At 48.8% G+C, this 23,564-nt stretch overlaps 1 protein-coding gene across 1 annotated transcript in view; it reads left to right on the top strand.

The window, feature by feature from the left end:
- The window catches only part of vps37d (VPS37D subunit of ESCRT-I), a 34,783-nt gene extending 11,971 nt beyond the window's left edge, over positions 1-22,812 (top strand). Inside the window, exons 3-4 of the mRNA XM_063204048.1 lie at positions 12,782-12,864; positions 21,456-22,812. Coding sequence (XP_063060118.1) covers positions 12,782-12,864; positions 21,456-22,088 — 716 coding nt within the window. The 3' untranslated portion in view covers positions 22,089-22,812. The remainder of the gene's footprint in view (positions 1-12,781; positions 12,865-21,455) is intronic.
- Positions 22,813-23,564: the final 752 nt, after the last annotated feature.

Below are 23,564 nucleotides of genomic sequence, written 5' to 3'. Positions count from 1 at the left end.
GAAGGAAAATGTTTTCAACTCCGATTACCCGACTTGACTGCAAGCAAGGGGTGTGAGAGAGTGCTGTAGGAATCCTGGCCCTCTGCGTACCGTGTTATTGCGTAACCTGAAATGAGTTCATGCAGTCACACACTCTTGTTGTGTGTGGGAGTGCCGCCAGGAAACAGAAGGTGTATTGCTCCCGAGGTGAAAGCCGTCAGACCCGGCCCTGGCCTAGCCCTGGCCCGTGAGGATGATCTCAGAATTTAATGTGTCTCTGCATCATTCGTAGTCAAAATAAATCTGCATTGTTTTGACTGGCTCCATGTTATGTAGAGTAGAGTAGCTGCTGTGGCGTGTTTAGACTGTTTTGTCTCTGCGTGCTGCAACCAAATCCACAGCATGTGTCGTCGTTGTGCGTGTGGGTGGGTGTGTGTGGAGATAAATGACTGGGGCAACTCATTCATCTGTGTCATCACGTTAGTCAAAAGAGTTTCGTTGTAAGCAACTGAACTTCTATTTACAGCAGACGTTTCCTCCTTAATCCAAAGAGGGTCTCACGTTCTGGTCAGACCATACAGAGCCATTCTCTGGATCACTGGAGTTGAATCTGTAGGCCACACATAGATTAGACAATGCCTTTTTGAATTATTTGAATGAATGATTTTATTTTTTTCTCTTCACACCGTCATTTTGACTTTCAGTTACATGTCATGAAAAGGTATACTGTAACAGTATGGAGAGAAGGGTCCCCAAGTGAAGCTAGATATAAGCTAATAAAATGGGGCCCATTGGTATATTAGGTAAAGAGGTATTGCAGCAAAGATGAAGAAGAAAAAGAAAGACAGGCATACAATGTGTAAACCAGTTATAACAACCTGCATTCACTCTTCAGCATACCACATGGTTTCATAAGAAATTTTGCAGTTTTGACTGGCAGAAACCATCAAACACACACTGACTCACACATTCACAGACGCACAAATTTGCATACAACACATGCAAACAATCACACCCACAACAACTTGCATTCACTGCTCAGCATACTACATGGTTTCATACGAAATTTTGCAGTTATGACAGGCAGACACATTCACAGACACACACATTTTGCATACAACACATGAACACATTCACACCCACACAGGCGCTAGGGTACACACAGACACAGACACAGACACAGACACACACAAGGAAGTTGGAGATAGAGGACATCATCTTCAGAGCTTCATCAAGTTTGTTCCAGATCTGAGGCCCCTTGCAGGCAATACTCATATTGGTGCGAGCATACTTGCCATATTTTCCTTGTATGAGTGTTTTATTTTGTGTGTGATGAGAATGCTGTGGGGTAGAGATGGGAATGAGATTGCATAGTATTTCTGGTTAACAACCTGAAACATTAGACAGGAGTTGTGAAATTAAATTATTTCAGTTAGACTTAATAATGGTGGAATGGTCCTCTTGCATGGTAGTCAAAAGAGTTAAGTTGTACAGTAAGGAACAGTTGACTTCTTTTTTTGAGCGTTGAGAGGTTACATCAATGAGTTACACCCTTGACTGTCCCTGCTAGACCCACAACGAATCAAGTTGAGGAAGTGGCGGGGAAAATCTTTTGCTGCCGACGTGGGCCTCACATGGCAAGGCAAATTTCACCCTTTATCCAAGGAGCTTTGTCCGTCCTGATGGGTTCCTGTGATTCTTTGTCATTTCTTCTGATGTTAAGGGACCAGGACGAGTTATTTCTCTGGATCACTGGAGATGATCTTCTGTAGAGTAGACCACACATTGGGCGATTGTCTTTTCTTCTCTCTCTCTCTCTCCTTTTTCCTCCTGCTCCTCCTCCTCCTCCTCCACTTTTATCCCCATCATGCGGAATCACATTCCTGGCCTCATGGGGTGCATGCATGTCCGGCTCTCTTCAGTTGGAAGGATGCAGCAGGCTGTGTAGTGTATATATGTTCACTTCCTGTGTAGCCTTGGTTTTTTTATAGTGTTTTTTTCTCAGAAGAATGGCCTGGAAGGCAGAGCAATCATGTGAAGAGCATTAGACCGTGGTGTGGCCCACAGATGGTACACACAGCAACACATGGGGGGTTGAGCACGTGCCATGCTGGCGAGGCGAACGGTCGTCTGCCCTCGGAAAGGCGTTGCACTTCCCACTGCCACGCTAAAAGTAACCCACCATCTCCGTGTGTGCTTGTGAATAGAAGAACGAGGGGGAGCTCTGTGTGTGTGTGTGTGTGTGCGTGTGTGTGTGTGTGTGTGTGTGTGTGTGTGTGTGTGTGTGTGTGTGTGTGTGTGTGTGTGTGTGTGTGTGTGTGTGCGTGCGCGCTTATGTTTGTGTGCGTGTGTGTGTGTGTCTGTGTGTGTGTGTGTGCGTGCGCGCTTATGTTTGTGTGCGTGTGTGTGTGTCTGTGTCTGTGTGTGTGTGTGTGTGTGTGTGTGTGTGTGTGTGTGTTTAAGCATGTGAATATATGTAGAGGGGCACCAATCCCCAGGGGGGTGAGCCATCAACAGTTTGACCATGAAAAGGGCACCTCCATCTCAAACGCTCCTCTCAATCACACGGCCAGGAGATGGTTTGTTTGCCGGCTGCACCCTGTTGGGTCAAGGCAGGGGCCACATATTTTAGTGGAGCGGTGTCGTGCCGACGGTGGTGAGAGAGCGTGTGATTAGCAAAGAATGAGCTGCCTCCCTCCCCCCCTCCTCACGGTTAGGTTGGTATGGAGAGATGACGAAAGAGGGGGAGGGGGGAGGAGGGGAGAGAAGAAGGGACGAAATAGGAAGGGAGAGGAGAGGGGATGTTAGTATGGTGTGGTGAGATGAGGGGAGAGGAGAGGAGAGGGGATGTTAGTATGGTGTGTGGTGAGATGAGGGGAGAGGGGAGGTTGGTGTGGAGAGAAGAGGGCAGAGGAGAGGAGAAGAGAGGAGCTTGAGACAAGTTGCCCCCCTCACTGTTTAATAAGGTTGGTATGGAGACATGACGGAAGAGGGAAGAGGAAAGAAGGAGGAGGGGGGGGGTTGGTCTGGAGAGAAATGGGCAAAGGCAGGGAACGATTGGATGGAGAGATGACGAAAGAGGAGTGGAGGCAGAAATGAAGTGCTCTCTCTCATTGTTAAAGGTTGGTATGGAGAAAAGAAGAGAAGGGAGAGGAGCAATAGAATGAGTTGCACCCTCACTGTTTAAAGTCGGTGTGGAACGATGATGAAATGACAGCTGGATAGAGGACAGGAAAGGGGAACGAGTGCCACCCGTCACTGTTCAAGGTTGGTATGGTAAGAAAGAGAGGAGAGAGAAGGTGGAAGGGAGAAGGGGAACAAGCTGCCCTCTCTCTGTTAAAGGTTGGTATGGAGGGAAGACGAAAGGGATGTTGAGGGGACAAGAGGTTGAAATAGGTGCCCCCTCTGTGTTAAAGGTTGGTATGGAGAGAGGAGAGGAGAGGTATGGAGAGAGCAGAGGAAAGGTATGGAGAGAGGAACAAGTTTAGCTCTCACTGTTCAAGGTTGGTGTGAAAAGAGGCAAGAGAGGAGAGCGAAGAGGAGTGCTGATGAGAACAAGTTGTCCCCTCACTATTTTAATTTTGGAATGGAGACAAGAAGAGAGGAGAGGTAAGAGCACAGGAGAGGAGGGAAGGTTTGAGGGGAGAGTGAGAGAGAGAGAGAAAGGGAACATGTTCTCCCCCACTGTGCAAAGGTTGGTACAGAGAGAAGACAAGAGGGTAAGGGACGGGGAGAGCAGTGAATAGAGGAACACGTTTCCCCCTTCACTGTTAAAGGTTGGTATGGAGAGATGAGAAGAGGGGAGGAGAGGCAAGAGGAGAGGATGGAGTGGAGTGGAGAGGAGAGGAGAGGGGAACACAATGCCCCCTTCACTGCTAAAGGTTGATATGGACAGAAGAAGAGAATAGAGGCGAGGGGAGAGCACAGGAGCGAGGAAGGGGAAGAGTTCCCCCCCCCCTTACCGCTAAAGGTTGGTATGGAGAGAAGACGAGAGGAGAGAGAAGACGAGAGGAGAGGAGAGGTGAGGGGAGCGGTAAGGGGGGTATTGACGGTATTCTCCAGCTTTAGATTAGGCCTATTGAGCTCGAGGCCATGGCCAGGCTTAGCAACACAGTAGGAGACGGAGGCCCTTTTTTACGGCCCTTTTATAATCTACCACCCCCCCACTCACTCCTGAACTTACATCCCCACAGCCATCTAAAAACGCAGCGCAAATCATCTCACTAATTTGTGTACCTCAAGTGAAACATGAAAAATGAAAACATTGCATGCGCTTTTAGATGAATGTATGCCATGTGATTTCCACTTTTCAAAGCCAACGCAAACACGAATCATCTCAATTCATGTGGGCCCGCAAGTGAAACGTGAAAACATGAAACAATTGCCGGCATTCTCAGAACGTATGGCTGCAGTCATGGCCGTAACTACCAAAGAGGACACAGAGGTCATGTCCTCTGTATTTTTTTTTCCAGAAATGTAAAAATGATCTATGATGAAAATCAACCTATGATCAACAATGATAAATTCAGTCTGTATACGCCAAGCTTAAGAGTTTGAACCATTCTAAATGTACAGTATGCAGTACAGCACGCAGTATTTGACCTCGGTATTTGAAAATGTCTTGTTCCGGCCCTGGCTTCAGTGCAATGGCAGTGGGTTTGCATTGCGTGAGCACAGTGACAGTAGAACAGTGGTGCACGGAAACGCATGAGGCAGAGCAGTGATCTCATTATGTCCATATGAGAAAAACACAACAGAGGAGGGGCTGAAACACAGAGATGTTTGTCCATGACCTCATCCCATATAGAAGCCAGAGGCGACACAAAGGAGGACGTTTATTAGAGGAGGGAGCCGAGGGGAGCTACCAAGAGAGAGAGACATTACTCAGGACCAGGGGAGCCGACAAGGGGCGACAAAGGGGTCGGTCGTCCCAGGCCCGGGGAGATCAGGGGCCCATAATTTGGTCCTTATTACATTGAACATATTGGGTGGGGGGCCCTTTCAGATGACTTTGTCCTAGGCCTAGCCAAAGCTGTCAGCGGCCTTGCTCAGGACGACCACGATGATGATGATGATGTGGATGTGAAGCTGACACACACTGAAGCCCTTGTGCTGTGCTGGGTTGTGTTGTGTACAGTGGTAAAGGCCTTGTGTAGTGGTGTATTGAGCTGTGAGGGCGTTGAGTTCTGTTTCTTCAAGTTTTGTTCTGTGTTGTGGCACAGTGAAGCCCTTTTGTTGTGCTGGGATGTGTTGTGTTTTGTTGTGTAGTGTGTGCCGAGGGTCTTGTGTTGTGTTTTGCGGTGTTTTGTTGTGCTGTATTGTTCTGCATCAGTGGGGGTGTTGTGTTGTGTTGTGTTGTGTAGCCAAGGCCTCGTCAGTACAGTGCAGTGTGAAGGCCCTCTGTTTTGTTATGTCGTGCTGAGTTGTGTTTTGTTGCGTTGAGTTGTGTTTTTGTTGTGTTGCGTTGAGTTGTGTTTTGTTGTCAAGGCCTCGTGTTGTGTTGTGTTGCCAAGGCCTTATTTTGTGTTGTATAGTGTGGTGAAGGCCAGGCACCAGTGTGTTGTAGTGTAGTGTGGTGTGGTGTGGGGAGGACCTGGGAGGAGGGGTTGGCCTGTCCTGAGGCCTGTGACATGAGTCATGTCATTCACATTGCTGCTCAGGAAGCTCTATGGAAACTAGAACACATTCATCATCATCATCATCATCATCATGTATTCTACAGCACAAGGCCGATAGAGTGTGTGTGTGATGTGAGTGAGTGGTTGGGATGTTGTGTGCGTGTGTGTGTGTGTGTGTGTCTGCGTGTGTGTGTGTGTGTGTGTGTGTGTGTGTGTGTGTGTGTGTGTGTGTGTGTGTGTGTGTGTGTGTGTGTGTGTGTGTGTGTGTGTGTGTGTGCGCGCGCGTGAGAGAGGCGGACCGACAGACAAACAGACAAAGAGAAAGGAAGAAAGTGGATGGGTGTGTGTGGGCTTTCTTCTTCATACACATGATCAGACAAAGCTCATATGGGAAAAGCAGAGAGTGTGAACAGCAATGAGTGACGGCAGGCGAGAAGAAACCCCTTTTTAGAGTGCCGCATGAAGTCAATCAAGGCCTCTATTGCCTTTGGAATTAGGTGCAGCCTGATGACGGGACAGCAGCAAACAGCGGCCGCCCGGTCGGTGGTATTTATCTTTAGACACCACAGCAGAACACCCACTGTTTTGACAGGAAGTGTGAGAAAGGGAGTGTGTGGTGGTGTGTTCTTTGCCTGTGATGTGGCAGGACAGGCCGGGGTGCGGTGGGACGGATCAGGCAGCGGCTGGATGGGAGGACGTTGGGCGTTTGCTGTGTTCCGAGGGTGCGTTCCAATATGCGACCTTACCTCCTGCACTTGTGCTTGTGGCCTCGCCCCGCCTCCTGGCCCCTCCTCCGTGGAGAAAACAATCAAGTTTCCCAGCTGTCAGCCTAGCCACAACAACTTTTGGGACTTTTGGGACTGTTTTTCATTCACCATCCCAATTACAAATGAGAAAAAGACTTTACAATTGAGCTTTTGTCATATATATAATGCTGTTGTCAGTGATGTCATCACGTATTGGCAGAGGACGCGCTCAACTTCTTGGAAAAACGAAAGTCTTTGGGTGCGAGATAAAAAGCGTCAACTTAAGGAAGAAAACGCGTTTCGGCTAACAAGCCTTCATCAGTGCATGGTACCACGCACTGATGAAGGCTTGTTAGCCGAAACGCGTTTGCTTTTTGGACATGGTGGTAATATAAATAAATAATGAGACGCAATTTGTGAGTGCGGATTTCTTCTTCCTTAAAGTGATGTCATCACAACATATTACTTCCTGGTATGAGGCCACAAGCACAAGTGGAGGAGGCAAGGTTGCATATTGGAACGCACCCCGAGTTGTTTTGAGGGTTTTTCTTTTTTGCTTTTTAGTTGACGTTTGAGTAGTTTAATCCAGCAGTTGGAGAAGAACAAACCCAGTCGACAGTAATTAAGCTTCTGCTGCGGCAGATTTACTGCAGTGGAGTCGCGGAGCCAAACCAAACAACGGGTTCCACGCCTTTGAAGAGCCCTGACTTTTCACGTGCCATAAAGCCCCAACAACGACACGGCTCGGGGCTACGGGTGCTCTTCCGTGCAAACTTGTTCCACACAATAGGCGATAATAATGCCTCACAACTCCACAAAAGAATCCTTTATTATCAGTCACCCCCCCCCCCCTCTTCAAACTATAAAACCCATGGGCTGTTGGGATGATGATGATGATGATGGGGGCTATTTTAAGGCCTACCTGTAATTTTCGGAGGCTAATTTTGTGCACGGCAGATTGAAATCCTTCCTGGGGCGAAAATTCTTCTCACAGTTCAAAAAACAGGTCAGCACACGTGGCTACGTTTTGTGTGGGAGCCCATGATGAAAATGTAAAAAAAAAAAAAAAAACCTGACTTCAAAGTAAGCTGGTGGCAAGGTGCTCACTGACTCATATTGAGTCATTTTGAAGCACATGGACGCCATCTCGATATGGTGGTCCTTTGGTGCTATCTCTCGATGCACTCCAGCAGTAGCTAGGCTATTTGTTCTCGTGCCAACCTGCTAGGAAAAAAGAAAATTGCCCTTGAGTTAATGAGCTGGACTTTAGGTAAAGGCTGAGGAATGTAAACAACATAAATAAATGTTCCAGAGAGAGCGAGAGAGAGAGAGAGAGAGAGAGAGAGAGAGAGAGAGAGAGAGAGAGAAATCAGCATGTGATGGCATCCAGCATCCTTGAACAGAGACTGCAGCAGCTACGAGGCTATAATTAGCTCAATTTAGGCCCTTTGTACACACCAAGGGGCGAATGCATATGATAACGCATACTGATGTATCCGCTTATGCCTCTAGTGCACATTAATGCAGAGAATTCCAACAGAAACGAAGTGGAGAGACATGAAAAATGCCATCTTGGCTAATAGCAAAGAATTCTGCAGCTCAATTCAGGTGTGAAACTCTCCAACTGCTCCGACTCACTTTATAAAAGTACTGATGATAAAACTACTGTACTGTAACTGTATATGGGACAGGAAACGAGTGGGAGAGAGATGGGCTATAGGGTTCAGAACTGAGTCAGGTCCGCCTCAAGGCCTGTGTGTAATCCATGAGCAATTTTCTCATTTATGGTACAGGCGCTTTACGCAGTGCAGCACAGCACCATCCCCCTACCACACTCACTCACACGCACACGCACGCGCGCGCACACACACACACACACACACACACACACACACACACACACACACACACACACACACACACACACACACACACACACACACACACACACACACGTATATGAAGAAAGCTAATGCAAATGAGCTCTGTTAATTATTAGGGCTTATTGTCAGCCTCCACTTGTCTGTAATTACTAAGGCTAGGCAGCAGTGCATTATGTCTTTAATGAAATGATAGTCGCTAAATGATGATGGGCGGCAGACACTGCAAAGTGATGTTTACGCTTCAGTGATGAGGAGAAGAGTACACTTGGGTCTCCGGAGAGTAGGTGGGATGTTGTTGTTTTAATTGGTGGGTGTGTGCATGTTGGAAAATATTGAAACTGTCATTATGTGCTGATTACATATTACTGATTGCTGATTACACATCGAGAAATAAAATTAGATAATGCTACTGGCTGAAAGCCAACGCCTCTTGTCATGAAAGCTCTAGCCATTGCCATGGTTAACGTTGCCGTTAAGAAGCAAAACAACCCCGATTTTACAGACAAGTACGAATACAAGAAGTGATGGACACAAATACTATCAGACATCCAGTTAGAAAATGCTGTGCTGACAAAAACACTGTATGAAAAAAAAGAAATGAATCCAAATCATTATCATTTTGTAATCTAACATATCAGACGGCTTATCATCTTGCAGGCATATTTGACAGATCTGGAACAAATCATGCTTACTGCTGTAGAGTGTCTGATTGCATTTGCTGCTTCACTGTCTGGGCACATTTTGATCTCATTACTTTATTCCGGAGGGGTACGCATTTCGGCACGCCAAATGCCAAAGCAGCTCCTCTCTCCCGAAGCTATAGGTCAGAACCGGAGAACGGTCGAAACATGATAGGGTGAGACTCGGCTGGTTGGCTTTTTTTACTTTTTAGTGTGGGACTAAACAGTGTCGTGTGAAAATAACCTGTTTTTCCACAATGGAAGAACTTGTTTGAAAGACGGCTTTTCTGTGCCTTAACGAGGCCAAACATTGTACGCCAGTTTTTTTTTCTTCTTCTAAATTCTAACCCCCTTTCCTGGATTCCTTGTAATCCCGGTTCATTGTAATCCCAAGAGGGGAACCTCCTGCCCTCCGACTGGTCCCTCCCCTAACCTGGGCCCTGTATCCGATTACTCCGCGCTGGCTTAGCCCGCTCCCTGCACACCCTAGGGTGTCAATCCCCCAACCCTCCGACCCTCCTACAACCTCCCCAACCTCCTGGCTCCTCCTGCTCCTCCCCGCGAGATAAAAAGTCATTGGCTCGCTATTATATAATGAGAACGAGGTAATTAGGCAGCGGATTGCTGAAACGTGTTTTGAACTGAAGTGCCTCACTGATTCTCTTTGCTATCGGCGCGCGTCCTTGCCCATCACAGCATGAGGTGTGCTTGTGTGTGTGTGTGTGTGTGTGTGTGTGTGTGTGTGTGTGTGTGTGTGTGTGTGTGTGTGTGTGTGAGAGAGAGAGAGAGAGAGAGAGAGAGAGAGAGAGAGAGAGAAAGAGAGAGAGAGAGAAAGATGAGAGAGAAAGAGAGCGTTTGAGTATGTAGCCTACGGGGTGTTGATTTAAATCTGGGCCATCAGACGCTGTTGTTTAGCTACTGGCAGTGCTGTTGGGCCAATTCAGCAGAACTCTAATTAAAGAACGTACTGCGCTGTGCTGCGCCGTGCCGTCCTGACAAGCCCACTGAAAGAAAGCAGCTCAGAGGCATCATTTCTCCTTTGCTGCCTCTCTCTGTGGTGAGCGTGAGCGTGCCGTCTAGTCAATTCTCAAAATTGTAATGATTTGCCAGGTGACAAGCAGGTAGGAGAACAGGGAACATTAGATAATGCAAGAGACAGCAGCTGTAATGTAAGGCTATGTGTAGTGGGGATTGTTTTTAAAAATATATTTTTTTAGGGCTTTGCCTTTATTTTTGACAATACAGTGGAGGAGAGACAGGAAATGAGTGGGGAGAGAGAGACGGGGAGGGATCGGCAAATGACGATGGCTGGAATCGAACCCGGGTCACCGGCCTAGTAACCCAGTGCAGTGGTGGGCTTTGTCGACTTCAATTTAGATATACAGTACGTAGAAGGTGATGTCCTGGCAATCTCACTGGAATACTTTCCTTCATTCTTGGACTGTGCACCTGAAGAGCATGTTGCCTGGCCCTACCGTGGCGGTAATGGTGGGGCACTCGTCTGCTATTCGGTCCTTTGCCGCCCCTTCCCCATCTCTCTCTCCCGCCTCGCTTCCTGTCTCTCCTCCACTATCCTCCTGTCTCATAAAAACCAATAAAGGCTTGAAAAGCCCCCCAAATAACTGTAAAAAAGAGCATGTTGCCTGGCCAATGCTCAATACTGGGCCTAATGATGAAGAATAAGGCGACAGAAAGGATTATTTGCCTGGTGACAAGCAGGTGGGAGGACAGAGAGTGACAGTTAATGGGGATAGACAGGAAATGCAGTGTTTGTTCTTTCTCAAAGGAGCGTTCCTCATGAGGAATCCTTCAAAGATGGGATTTGGTTCATTATTCATGATGTGTTATAACCAGATGTCTTGAGCTATTGTACTGTACTGTATTGTATGATAGACTTTTATTTTATTTTTTTTGGTCTCTTGTTTCTTTCATCTTCAGCTTTCTTTCATCGCACGTGTGTGGTGCTACTAGTACTACTCAAGAGGCCATACTGGAGTGGAGAGGGCGTCCCTTATGTGATGGCACCAAGATTGAACTACTCACCCGACACTACATTACACTACATTACACGACACGGCGCACAGAGCCCCCAAAAGCGCCCTCCCCCCCCTTCTTGTTTGCCGTGCTCTTGTCTTTAGGTCCACTGAATAATTTCTTCCTCTTTCTCTCTCTCTCTCTCTCTCTCCCTCTCTCTCTCTCTCTCTCTCTCTCTCTCTCTCTCTCTCTCTCTCTCTCTCTCTCTCTCTCTCTCTGTCTTCTTCTTGAGAAATATAGGTCACTCACAGCTGCTCTCAAAGTGCTTGCTTGGCTCTCTGTCACCTTCCATTAGGCTGCTGCCAACATCTGGGTGAAGGGGAAGAGGGGGGAGGAGGGTGGTGGTGGTGGTGGGGGGGGATGCAAGCGTGCACGTGACGGAAGAGATGAAGAAAGGAGGTTCCCCCCTCTTTCGCTTAAACACATGCAAATTTGCATCCGACGTCAGACAGGATTATAACAGCACATACACAAATACACACGCCTGCACGCGCGCACACACACACACACACACACACACACACACACACACATACACGTGGAGAGAAAGAGAGAGGCGTTTGGCAGGGGCAGCTCTTTAAGTGGGTTTGGATTATTGATGTTGGAGGCCACACGGCTGTGAAGGGCCAGCAGTGAATGGAGTTGGCTGTGTGTGTGTGCGTGTGCGTGTGTGTGTTCGTGCGTGTGTGTGTTCGCGCGCGCGCGTGTGTGTGTGTGTGTGTGTGTGTGTGTGTGTGTGTGTGTGTGTGTGTGTGTGTGTGTGTGTGTGTTAGCTTGTAAATGCTGTTTGTGGTCACCCTGCCAAGAATGCAAAGCGCTGGAGCACTGGCCAGGCTCCAGCCAAATGACAGGAGCGATTAGTGGACTCGTCTTCCAGACAAAATGTGCAACCGTGGGGAAACAAATGCACAAGCCCATTCTAGTAAAAAAAAACGTGCAAGTGAATCACGCCAACTGTTCTCCAGTAGTGACTAATATTGGGTTATTGTGTGATAGTAGTAAAAACATCATCATCATCATCATCATCATCCCTCCTACCTTTTCAACCATTTCATTGTCTGTCGCTGTCTGTCTCTCTTTTTTTTGTTGTTTTCAAAGCACATCGTTTTCTGCTGCCATGACCTTTGCGTGCCCTGCTGCACGGTCACTAGATGCATTTCTGCCGACCCGCTCCATGGCCGCAGGAAACGCAGCACATGGGCATTAGCATAATGTCTTGTTGCCTTGGCGACGGCACAACACCACCACCACTCCCGGGGGGGGCGGATGACACAACCCCCACCCCCTCCATCCAACCTCTCCAACTCGCGCCGACCCCAGTGCCACCCACCCCCCACACTATTCAACCCAATGCATCCACCCACACGCCCCCTCATCCCACTCTACTACCACCCTGCCAACACCACCACCACCACCCCCTCCGTCAGCTGAGCTGAGCTAACAGAAAGTGATGGTTTCCTCCCCCTGCCCCGAGGATGCCCAGTGACACTGCAAACATCTCACTCTGCGGCCCCATGGCCTGCCTTGCTTGTTGACACAAGAGCCCAGCAACCATGAGCTCAAGACGCACGACCAAGCCTGTGTGCGCTGTCTTGCACAGTCCATTTCCACCGGCTCCCCGTTAAATATGACATGAAATTAAACAGGAAAATTGGTTCTTTTCTGGGGTTTTTGTTTCGTCCCTCGGTCACATAAACAGCCCATAAACAGTCTGTCTTGCGTCCCTCAAGGGTGGAGGAGCGGAGAGACGCTGGTCAGACTCTGCTATCCAACATTCCTACCAGATTGGTGTGACTAATGGGATCTCTTTTTTCCCCTCCTCCTTGTTTTTGTTTCTGCAGAGGCCCATACGGACAAGCACAGCCCCAAGACGGCACAGAGCCTCCTGCTAGAGGACGTTGCACGTGCCGAGGAAGAATCCGAGGTAATGTCAACCCGCCAGCCAACACAGCCGAGGCTGATCCTGCTGCACTCATTTGCATACTGTTGTGTTGTGTGTTGTTGTGATGTTTCAGCTCTGGCACAAGCCATGTTATTCAGAGTCTCTAGACAACACAAAAACAACAATTCTGACTAGTTTCTCTCCTTTATTCCCTTTTTTCATCTGAGCACTAGTGATTTATAGACACATTATGCTGCATACCATTACAAAAAAGATCTCGGTAAAATGGTTAGTATACTGTATTAGAATCTCATATGTAGTGCTGGGGTTAAGCTGGCCACCTTGAGAACAAACACCTACCACCTCGACTTGATCCGATCCCATGAAAAGATTAACCCCTTAGCGCAGCACTATGGCTCTCTGTAATGTCATGGCATTGTTGTTATGATGTAGTTAAGCATTTTCAGCAAGTGAATAGGGTCGCCGGCGACCCCTGCTGCAGTAAGAGGCTACGGTTTTGTACTGTGTGTATTGCAGTGTTTCCCAACCACTGTGCCGCGGCACACTAGTGTGCCGTGAGAGATCGTCAGGTGTGCCGTGGAAAATTCTGGTCTTCAAAAAAAAATAAAAATCATTATTATCAGCAAATAATGCCTATATGTCATTATGTAGTGTCTGCTGTTGACTGGCGTCCTAATCATGTAATAATTCCTTATCACTAGGTGGCAGCAGGTAGCGAATTGCATTGTAGTAGCTGTCAAAAAAGGCAAATGCCGTGCCGTGAGCTCGAGTCAATACAAAGAGAGTTACATTTCATTTGGATTTAGGACTACCGGTACTTGTACGTGGGATGCAACGGCACCGATTCCATTGTGCTTGGTATGTAAACGAAACACCCTTCACAAAACAAGAGTGCAGACTATTTTCCAGACATTGATGACATGTCTGCTGACATCGAAAGTGTGGTTTTGGAAAAGATCCGTATCTGTGAGAAATTTGCGTTGCAACTTGACGAGGCTGATATTAGTGGACATGCGCAACTCCTGGCTAATGTGCGCTTTGTGGATGGAGACGCAATCAGAGAAAGCGTTCTATTTTGCAAGGCATTGAACAGAGATTGATATTAAACATGCATATTCATATTGTAACAGTTAAATATTTCCTAAATAGCATTGCTACTGTCAGAATAAGCATTCCTTTCTGTATGAAAATAGAATGCTTTTGGAATAACAATTTGTAAATAGTAAGCCTAGGCCTACTTTGAAGTTTATAGCTTCCTTAAGAAGGGACATGTTAAGTGCACTTTTTATTTGAAAGAGGAAATTTAAAAGATGATAAAAAATACATTTTTGTGTTTATTTGATTGCTATTCAAGACACTTTTCTAAGAATGACTATATTGTTAGGTGGCTACTATAATTTGTTTTCATTATTTCATCATTTTTGGTTGGTGGTGTGCCGCGAGATTTTTTGAAGGGAAAAAGTGTGCCCTGGCTCAAAAAAGGTTGGGAAACACTGGTGTACAGTATGTGATTTCTAAAGTTGCTTTACAATAATTATAAAAAGTTTATCTGAAATGGTGCAATATAGCTTTTCCAATCATTATTGTCACCTGTCTCGAATACCAGAATCCTAGGTTGGAAACGGTTGCGAATTCCTGCTGTTTTATACAGTATAGAGAAGCTCCAGCACAGCAAGCCATGTTGTCTACTAGAGTCTAGATAGAATTAATGATAGAAATAAACTGAAACTTTTGCGGTAGAAGCAACTGATCTGGCTTGTTTCTCACCTTTCCCTTTTTTCCTTTTGAGCTCTTCAGTAGTAAATGGTAGACACATTATGCTGCTTAGCTAGCGTGAGAATGTCAAAACCCTCGACTTCTTTTACATGTGTCGTGACGTTTCAGCCGCTGGCACAGCAAAGCCACATGAGCGGTTTTCCAACTCAAGGATGTCTCGAGTCTAGACTACCTAAAAAGCAACTATTCCGACTATTCCTTTTTTCCAGCCCATTTTTCCCTCTTCCTTCTTTGCAAGAAGCACTCTAGTAAATGTTAGGCACATTACGCTCCGTTACTAGCATGAGACTCGACTCACACCGTGGCATTCAAACCCGTGTAGCCTGCAGTGCTCATCACGCACCGCTCACTGCTTAAAGGAGCGAAATTGAATGTGAAGGCGGCGGCATGAAAAAAAGAAAGAACAAGAAGGCATTTGCCTGCATGCATGGCATCCCCAGCTCTCTCTGCTCTGCAAGAGCTGTGTGCCTGTGTGTATTCACACACACACACAAACACACACACAGTCAGTGTGTGCTGCAACCCAACCCAAGGCCATGTGTGTGTGTGTGCGAGCGTATTTGTATTGTGCATCGGCACAGCATGTGTGTGCGCAGGTGTGCGTCTGTGTGTGTGTGTGTGTGTGTGTGTGCACCTGTGTGGTTGTGTGTGTGAGTGTGCGTGCGTACGTGCATGCGTGCGCGCGTGTGTGTGTATGTGTGTGTCTGTCTGTTTTTTTTTAAGTTGGTCGGATTCTTTTAATTATGCAGACGGGTTGGAAGGCGGTATCGACGTCAGGGGAGGTAAAACAAAGCAGCGCTGCACGGAGGCCGGCCGCACAGCCACGGCATTTTTCACCCGGACAGGCCCATCATTTAATCGTTGATGGAAATCAATTTGCAGGGCCGTGCATAACAATGAGAGAGGACAGAGGAGAGAGGAGATGCTTGGGGAGGCGGAGGAGTGCATGACGGCTGGTGCTGCTGCTGTGATGTTATCCAGCCCTGAGGAGAGGAGAGGGGGAGAGGAGAGGAGAGGAGAGGGGGAGAGGAGAGGAGAGGAGAGGAGTAGAGAGGAGAGGAGAGGAAAACGGAGAGGTGAGAACAGGAGAGGAGAGGTCTGGGGAGGAGGATGAGGGCATGATGTGTGGTGACTGGTGACGCTCTGATATTATCTTGAGCTGAGGAGAGGAGAGAGGCCTGGAGAGGTGGAGGAGGGGTGGTAACTTTTGATTGGTGCTGCTGCTGTTGTGATGCCAATGAGGAGAGAGGAGAGGAAGTGAGGCTAGGAAAGGAGATGACAGGAAAGGAGAGGGGAGAGAAGAGGTGGCCTGGGGTTGAGAGGAGAGGAGAGAGAGTAAAAGCAAGGTGAGGGGAGGAGTAGAGTGGAGGGGAGTGGAGAGGAGATGAGAGGAGGGGAGAGAGAAGAGGGGGCCTGGGGTTGAGAGGAGAGGAGAAGGGAGGTGAGTGGAGTGGAGAGGAAAGAGGACAAGGGAAGGGGAACCCTGGAGTTGGTGGTAGTCAATGGTGTTGCTGCTGTGATGTTATTTAGCCGCGAGGAGAGGAGAGGAGATGAGAGGAGAGGAGAGACCTGGACTGGAGGAGTGGGTGGTAGTGACTGCTGCTGCTGTGTGATATTATCTAGTACTGAGGGGAGGCCTGGAGAGGAGAGTTAGAGGAGAGGAGAGGAAACCAGAGGAGACATGTGGTATGTGTGGTGGGTGGTAGTGACTGACTGGTGCTGTTGCTGCTGTGATATTAAATAGCACTGAGGAGAGGGGAGGAGGAGAGGAGAGGCGTAGGGAGGAGAGAAGAGGAGAGGAGAGGCCTGGGGAGCAGAGCAGAGGAGACCTGGGCTGGCATGTGTGGTGGGTGGTAGTGAGTGGTGCTGCTGCTGTTGTGATATCAAATAGCACTGAGGAAAGGGGAGGAGGAGAAGAGAGACACGCGGAGAGCACAGTAGGCCTGGGAGGGAGAGGAGAGTGGAGGAGAGAAGAGGAGAGGAGGAGGAGTGGGGACGGTAGTGACTGGTGCTGCTGCTGTGTGATATTATCTGGTGCTGAGGAGAGGAGAGTGGAGGAGAGGAGGAGGAGGAGGAGTGGGGGTGGTAGTGACTGGTGCTGCTGCTGTGTGATATTATCTGGTGCTGAGGAGAGGAGAGTGGGGGGTGAGAGGAGATGAGTGAAAGAGAGGAGAGAAGAGGAGGTGGGGAGTGGAGGAGAGGAGGAGGAGTGGGGGTGGTAGTGACTGGTGGTGCTGCTGTGTGATATTATCTGGTGCTGAGGAGAAGAGAGTGGGGGGGTGAGAGGAGAGGAGTGAAAGAGAGGAGAGAAGAGGAGGTGGGGAGTGGAGGAGAGGAGGAGGAGTGGGGGTGGTAGTGACTGGTGGTGCTGCTGCTGTGTGATATTATCTGGTGCCGAGGAGGATCTGATCCCTGAGGTGGAACACCTACAGCGGCCCATTCTTTTAATTACCACTGCAGCGTACAGCCACCTCATCAGCCCCCTCCAACCCTCCTACTGCTCAGACACACACACACACACACATATCCCACTGTCAAGTGGCTCCACACTATCTCTGTCTCTCTCTCCCAGTCTCTCTCTCTCTCTCTCTCTCTCTCTCTCTCTCTCTCTCTCTCTCTCTCTCTCTGCATTTCTTTATCACTGCGTGGAATGTGTGTTTTTTTGCAATGGAAACAGCTAACTGCAGCTGTGTACAGTATATGTACTACCGTATATATACACATGTATCTAGCAGCATTATTTTAAGCTAATGCAATGTGAAATCACAGCGCCATTTTCAGTCACCCCGTTCTTGTCCGGCCACATTTTCTGGAGCACAGCCTCAAATTGCGGCTTTTGGAAAGGCCAGAAGATTGTGTTCTTGGACCACGGCAGCAGTTATGTCGTGCTGCGGGTTTTTGAAAGAGCCTCACTGTGCAGATTCCCGGAGTCTTCAGCAGTGCTATTGCATTAGTCGACCTGACAGGCAGGCGCTGTAGCATCATGTTAGCCCTAATCAACTTATCCTTTAAAAAAAAAAAGTGTGAATGTGTTAAACGACAAGCGGTATGGACTGCCCTGTCTAGCACATTTTCATTAGAATGCTTGTGTTCCCAGAGGCTGCAGCCTACACACACACACACACACACACACACACACACACACACACATGAATGTATGCATGCACTGGTCAGACGCACAAACGAAAGGCACACACACACACACACACACACACACACACACACACACACACACACACACACATGTATGCATGCTCTGTGCAGACGCACAAAGGCACACACACAAAAACACACACACACAGCCTTGGGTTGCTGCAACACACTCTGACTGTGTGTGTGTGTGATTGTGTATGCGTGTGTGTGTGTGCTTGCACCTCGGGGCCCATAAATACGTGGCCCATCTCAGCCGCTGCCGGCGCCAATCGATGGCTTGGGTGACTAGAAGTCGTTAGGCTGCCGTGGGGTCTGATGGATGGGGCGGCCGCGGAACACTCATAACCACCGCGCCGCTGCTGAATACTGAGCACGGCCTGGCTTTCAAGACGGAGGCGAGGCTAGATTGTCTGGGTCGGGTCGGGTGGGTGGTTCTGATGGGAGGCAGTGGCACCAGAGAGAGGAAATTGATGGCCCCCTGACCCATTTGTTTACTGGGTGAATTAATCCTATCGACTCAACCACCTCGATACACACACCCACCACTCTCCCACAGGAGAAACAACCGGCAGCCTCTACTCTCTTGCTCTCAGCTCTCTCCTCTCTCTCTCTCTCTTTCTCTCTTTCTCTTATTTCATCCATCTCTCTCTCCCTCTTTCTCTTATTTTCTCTTTCTCTGCTCCCATTCATTCATTTTTAACTACCCATTTTGTCCCATGTGGAAACTTCCCAGCGTGAGGGAAGAAAGTGGTCGGTCGGGGGAGGTAAAAAACCCAAATAACCATAAGGTGTAGCAGCTGGTGGCTGAATAAGATCACATTTCGCTGCAGGTCTCTCCCCTGCTCGCTCGTGCATATGCTAGTAGTTGTAGAAAGTCCTGCCTTAAGTGCAGGTAGTAGCCTGTGTGCTGTGTGCACTTGACTCGCTCGCTGCCCTTTCTCCATTAGCCGAGGGCCTTTTTTTTGAGAGGCCCTTTTTTTGCTTGCTTACCGTACATTGTTTGCTCTTGGGGTGTGGTCTGTGTAGAGGAAGCCTAGCTTGGCGGGAGAGCTGTGGTGGGGAGTGTGGGGATGATGGGCGGTGGGGTGGAGGGAGCAGTGTACTGGTGGTAGTGGAAATGTGGCGAAGAGTGGGGTAGCACTGGTTCCTGGAAGGATGTGGGGACAGGAGACTGGAGGGGAGGTGGAGGGAGCAGCGTACTGTGAATGCATTGAAGACTGGGGTGGTGCCTGGAATGCTGTGGGCAGGGTGGAGGATGGAGGGGAGGAGGGCATGCAGTGAGGAGTAGGGTGGTGCTTTGTGAGGCATGGTAGTGGAAGGGCGTGGGCGAATAGCCAATGGAGTTCTGGGGGTGTGGTGCCCTGAGGGCTGTAGATTGTGGAGGATGAAGGGTGGGGCGGTGTATTGATGGAGGGAATATGATGAGGAGTGGAGGGGAGGTGCGACAGCGTCCTGGGAGTGCAATGAGGAGAGGGGTGGTGTCGAGCGGGCTGGTAGTGAAAGGTCATGGGGTCCGGTGCTAGAGGTGTGGCGCCTTGAGGGCTGGAGAGGGGAGGGTGGAGCGTGGAGGGAGCTGTGTACTGGCAGCAAGGAATATGATGAGTGGGGTGATGCCTGGAGGGCTGGTAGGAGGTCATTAGCCAGCTGACAAGAGTTCTCGTAGGGTGGTGGTGAGCGGTGTGGAGCTGGGGAGGGCGGTGATGGTAGTGGAGAGTTTATGCTTCGGGTGGGGTCGCTCCAGAGGAAGCAGAGAGGGCTGGTGGAGGATGGGTGTAGGGTGGTGACTGGTGGAGGGTTGCAGGCTGGTAAGGGGTCATGGAGGCAGTGGACTTAGTGAGTGGAAGAGTGCTGGGGAGAGTGGCGGTGGTGTGGTGGGGAGTTAATGCTTCGGGTGGGGTCACTCCAGAGAAAGCGGGGAGGGCTGGTGGAGGATGGGTGTAGGGTGGTGACTGGTGGAGCGTTGGAGGCTGGTAAGAGGTGATGAGGCAGTGATGGGGTGGAAGGCCCAGGGAGAGTGGTGGTGGTGGGGGGGGAGTTTATACTTCGGGTGGGGGCGCTCCAGAGGACGTCTGGGGGGCTGGTGGTGGAGGATAGGGTGGTGACTAACGCAGGGTGGTGGTGGTGGGGTCTGGATGAGTGGTGTAGGCCAGGGCTGGGTTGCTGACTGCAGGCTGGTAGAGGGGGATGGTGGCGATATCAGGTCCTGCTTTGTAGGATGGTGGTAAGAGTAATGGTGGGGTGATTGGGTCCTGGTGAGTGATGGAGAGTTGGGGAGGTTGGTGGGGTAGCCATGAGGAGTGAAGGGGTATTGGTGTGTGGGGAGTGGGCAGGTGGAGGATGGGGTGTGGTGTACTATTGGAGTGCTCGTGGGGTGACATGGCAGGGTGGATGGTGTGATGGGCATTGGATGGTGGGGTGATAGTGTATGGAGAATAGGATGGTGGAGGGTGGCAGCCAGGGAGCAGGGCCGATGGAGAGGTGGAGGAGAGGGCTGGTGAAGGTTAGTGTGTGTGGGGGAGAGTGGGTTAATGGCCGGCGGGGCTGGTTCTGGGGAGTGAAGTGAAGTGCCGGGGGATCCTTCCACAGACGAGACGTCATCAATAATTCAGTCCTCTGTATTGGGGGGAGAGACATGGTGCTGAGATGGGGTGAGGTGTTAGTGGGGTGGAGGTGGAGGGTGAGGTGCCACCTGCTCCCCCTACTGATTACCAACATATGTCTTCTCATTAGCGTCCTGGCTGTGCCGTTTAGCTACTGTGCCAGTCTTGTCTAGTTCGCCTCCATGAGAGTCAGTTTCTCCATGCTGATGAAGAGAGAGAGAGACCTGCAACCTGCTTAGCTCAGCTGCTGGCTGTCCATGGAGAGCGTTTCAGATTTACATATGCAGTGTGGTGGAGCATTAATATTAAAATGTTGTTCAGGGATTTCTCCTGTGGTTGCTTTCTTCCCCCTTCATTGTTTGCATAGTCGTGTCCACATTTGAATTGAGTGTCTGTCGTGTGCGCAAACATGTGTTTTGGAATGTATTACATTTTAAAGTAGAGAGACTTTATTAATCCTGAGGGAAATGAAGGTGTACACATACAGTATTGCACGTTGCATAGATCCAGCATGTCCCCAAATTACACATCTGTCTACAAACAGTGCCTACATACGTACATTCACTCATACATACATACATACATATAATACACATTGCACATTCACTTAGCTACTGCTTAGCTATCAAAATGTGTCTTAAAATAAGTTTACAGTAGTGTAGAAAGATTGTCTAGAGTTTAGTGCAGTAAGGTTGTCCAGAATAGTTTAAGTAGTGTATTATCCAGGGTAATATACTACAGCAGTGGTTCCCAAACTTTTTCGGGTGGGGACCCCCTTTTGTACTCAAGAATATTTTCAGCAATTTTTTGTCCATTAATATTGCTAGATATATTGCCATTAATAGTTTGTCCGCTAATATTGCTAGAAATCCACAGGACAGCAACATCTATTACCGATACATATTATGTTAGCTGTTAGCCGTTGACCTGTGGATTTCCAGTTTTTATGCAATGTCTCTTTTGTCCGCGACCCTCCTTCAATTCCTCCACGATCCCCCTAGGGGTCTCGACCCCCCAGTTTGAGAACCACTGTACCACAGGAAGTGTGCGTGGGCTCTAATGCCTCTTTTCTGTTCCCCACAGGATTTGCTGGAGAGGTTCATGGAGGGCAGGGTGCCTCTGGAAGGCTTCCTGGACTCTTTCCAAAGCTCCAGGAAGGTTTACCACATCCGGCGGGCCCAGGCCGAGAAAATCCAGGAGTTCACCCGGCCAGAACCGAAGCACAAGCGCCCGGCGGAGGGAGAGGAGGGGGGAGGACAGAGGGAGAGGGAGAACGGGGAGTGCAAGAAAGGGGAGATCCTCTACCCACTGGAGCCCCCCAGGCCCAACGGCATCTCCACGGCCCAGGGCCCACCGCGCGTCTTCCAGCTGCGCTACGGCCTGACCCCCGCCATCCTGGTGCCCCACTTCCCCCTGCCCACCTCCTCCTCCTCCTCCTCGATCCCCACCCACGCCATCAGCCTGTCTCCTGCTGCTTCCCTGCCCCTCTCCACGGACTCACGGTCAGGACAGGGCCAGGCTTCAGGGCCTACTTCCCCCACCACCACCGCCGCTGCTATCATGTCTGCCGTTGCTGCTCCGCACCCGTGTCCCGGGAAGGCCGTGGGCCTGAGGGTCATTGGACAAATCCCTGGCTGGCCCGCGCCAAACCGGCCAATTAGGCTGCAGCAGCTGTACAGGCCCAGCCCACACCAGACTGAACCCCCCTATCGGTAACACCCAGAGTTGTGGTGCTGCCATACACCGGGGATTGGATCGAACAAACAAACAAACAAACAAACAACAACACGACCATCAGCCATATCCATAGTTTTGCTATTCAAAAACTGCTTTGAGGGGGGTTGACAAGCACATCAAAGCTATGTGACTAGGAGTCGAAGCCCCCTGTTTCTACGTATACAGTATATTTCTGTCATCATCGTTCTTAGCCTTTTTCACCGTGACGCCAGTGATGTTTCGTTTGGAAGCGAAAACAGGTGTAAACAACCACCGGTTTCAGGCAGAAAACAGTGGCATCTACGTATGTGTACATTGTACTATGTGTGTATGCGATGGGGGGGCAACTTATATCTGCTTAGAATACATTGAAATATTCAGTGTTCGAAGATGTCTGACGTCACGTGAAAAAGGCCCATTGAAGGGGGAGGAGAAGGGGAGAAAAAAAAAGGGATTTGTTTGTTTGTTAAAGCCATGAGGTCAAATCTGTGGTCTGTGATGATGAGTTTTTCCTCTCTCAGACAGGAAAACAGGACACTGGGAAGAACTGTGAAATGAGACTGAGACTTGTTTATTATTGCCTTGCGCCGTCTCTCACACTCGCAGACACGCGAGCAGAGTCCTCCTCACTCCCATGATGCATCAGTGAGCAGGCCATTGCTTGTGGCGTCGAGCCTTCTTGATATGGTGGTCAAAAATAAAGTTTAATTCAGTGTGTTTATAAACAAACATCAAAATGAGTCATTTGTCCATGATTTTGCTTCATGTAACCAATATGCAACACATATCACAATGCAATACGATATCACAAAAAGGCAACACTGTATAACACAGTAAAACATTATAATGCTATTATAGCATTGCTATATAAAGCAATATCACTTCCTATAATGTAATATAGTATAATATTGAGTGAAGATCATGCACTGGCCTGTCGTCCCTCATTGATGTAGGCCTATACTTTCTGCATTAATGTACTACGTATGTACAATACCATACTCTACAATGTGTATATGGAAATGCACTTTCCCATCCAGACGAGGCCATATGTATTATTTATACAGCTGGTAGATAATACACTGGCAGGGCTACTGCAGAGCCCGGGCTTTATCATTAATAATGGAGCTAAGACCCTGTTCGCACTGTTATCTCTGGACTCCTGACAAAAAACAGGGATTGTTGTTTCGAAGGTCAGCGAGCGCCTTTTTAGCCAGCGTGGATTTAGTTTCACAAATGTGGTGGAAGATCTGTGTACACAGAACAAGATGGAAAAAAACGTTCGTCATTTGTTTTTTTTTTACATCAGCTTCTTTAAAACTCACAACACTGCAAAAAGATGAACAGGAAAAATCCTGTTTTGAAAATTCACCACACACTTGGAACTTCAAACAGCCTTTGTTTTCCCTGACAAATGGGCTATTTTTTTTCTAGGTTGACCAAGTTTGAGTTGAAATTTAAATGCCGTAGTTTAGTTAG

The sequence above is a fragment of the Engraulis encrasicolus genome, chromosome 7, assembly GCF_034702125.1.
Source record: "Engraulis encrasicolus isolate BLACKSEA-1 chromosome 7, IST_EnEncr_1.0, whole genome shotgun sequence".
In the NCBI taxonomy this organism is placed as follows: domain Eukaryota; kingdom Metazoa; phylum Chordata; class Actinopteri; order Clupeiformes; family Engraulidae; genus Engraulis; species Engraulis encrasicolus.
This window is presented reverse-complemented; position numbering and strand designations above follow the sequence as displayed.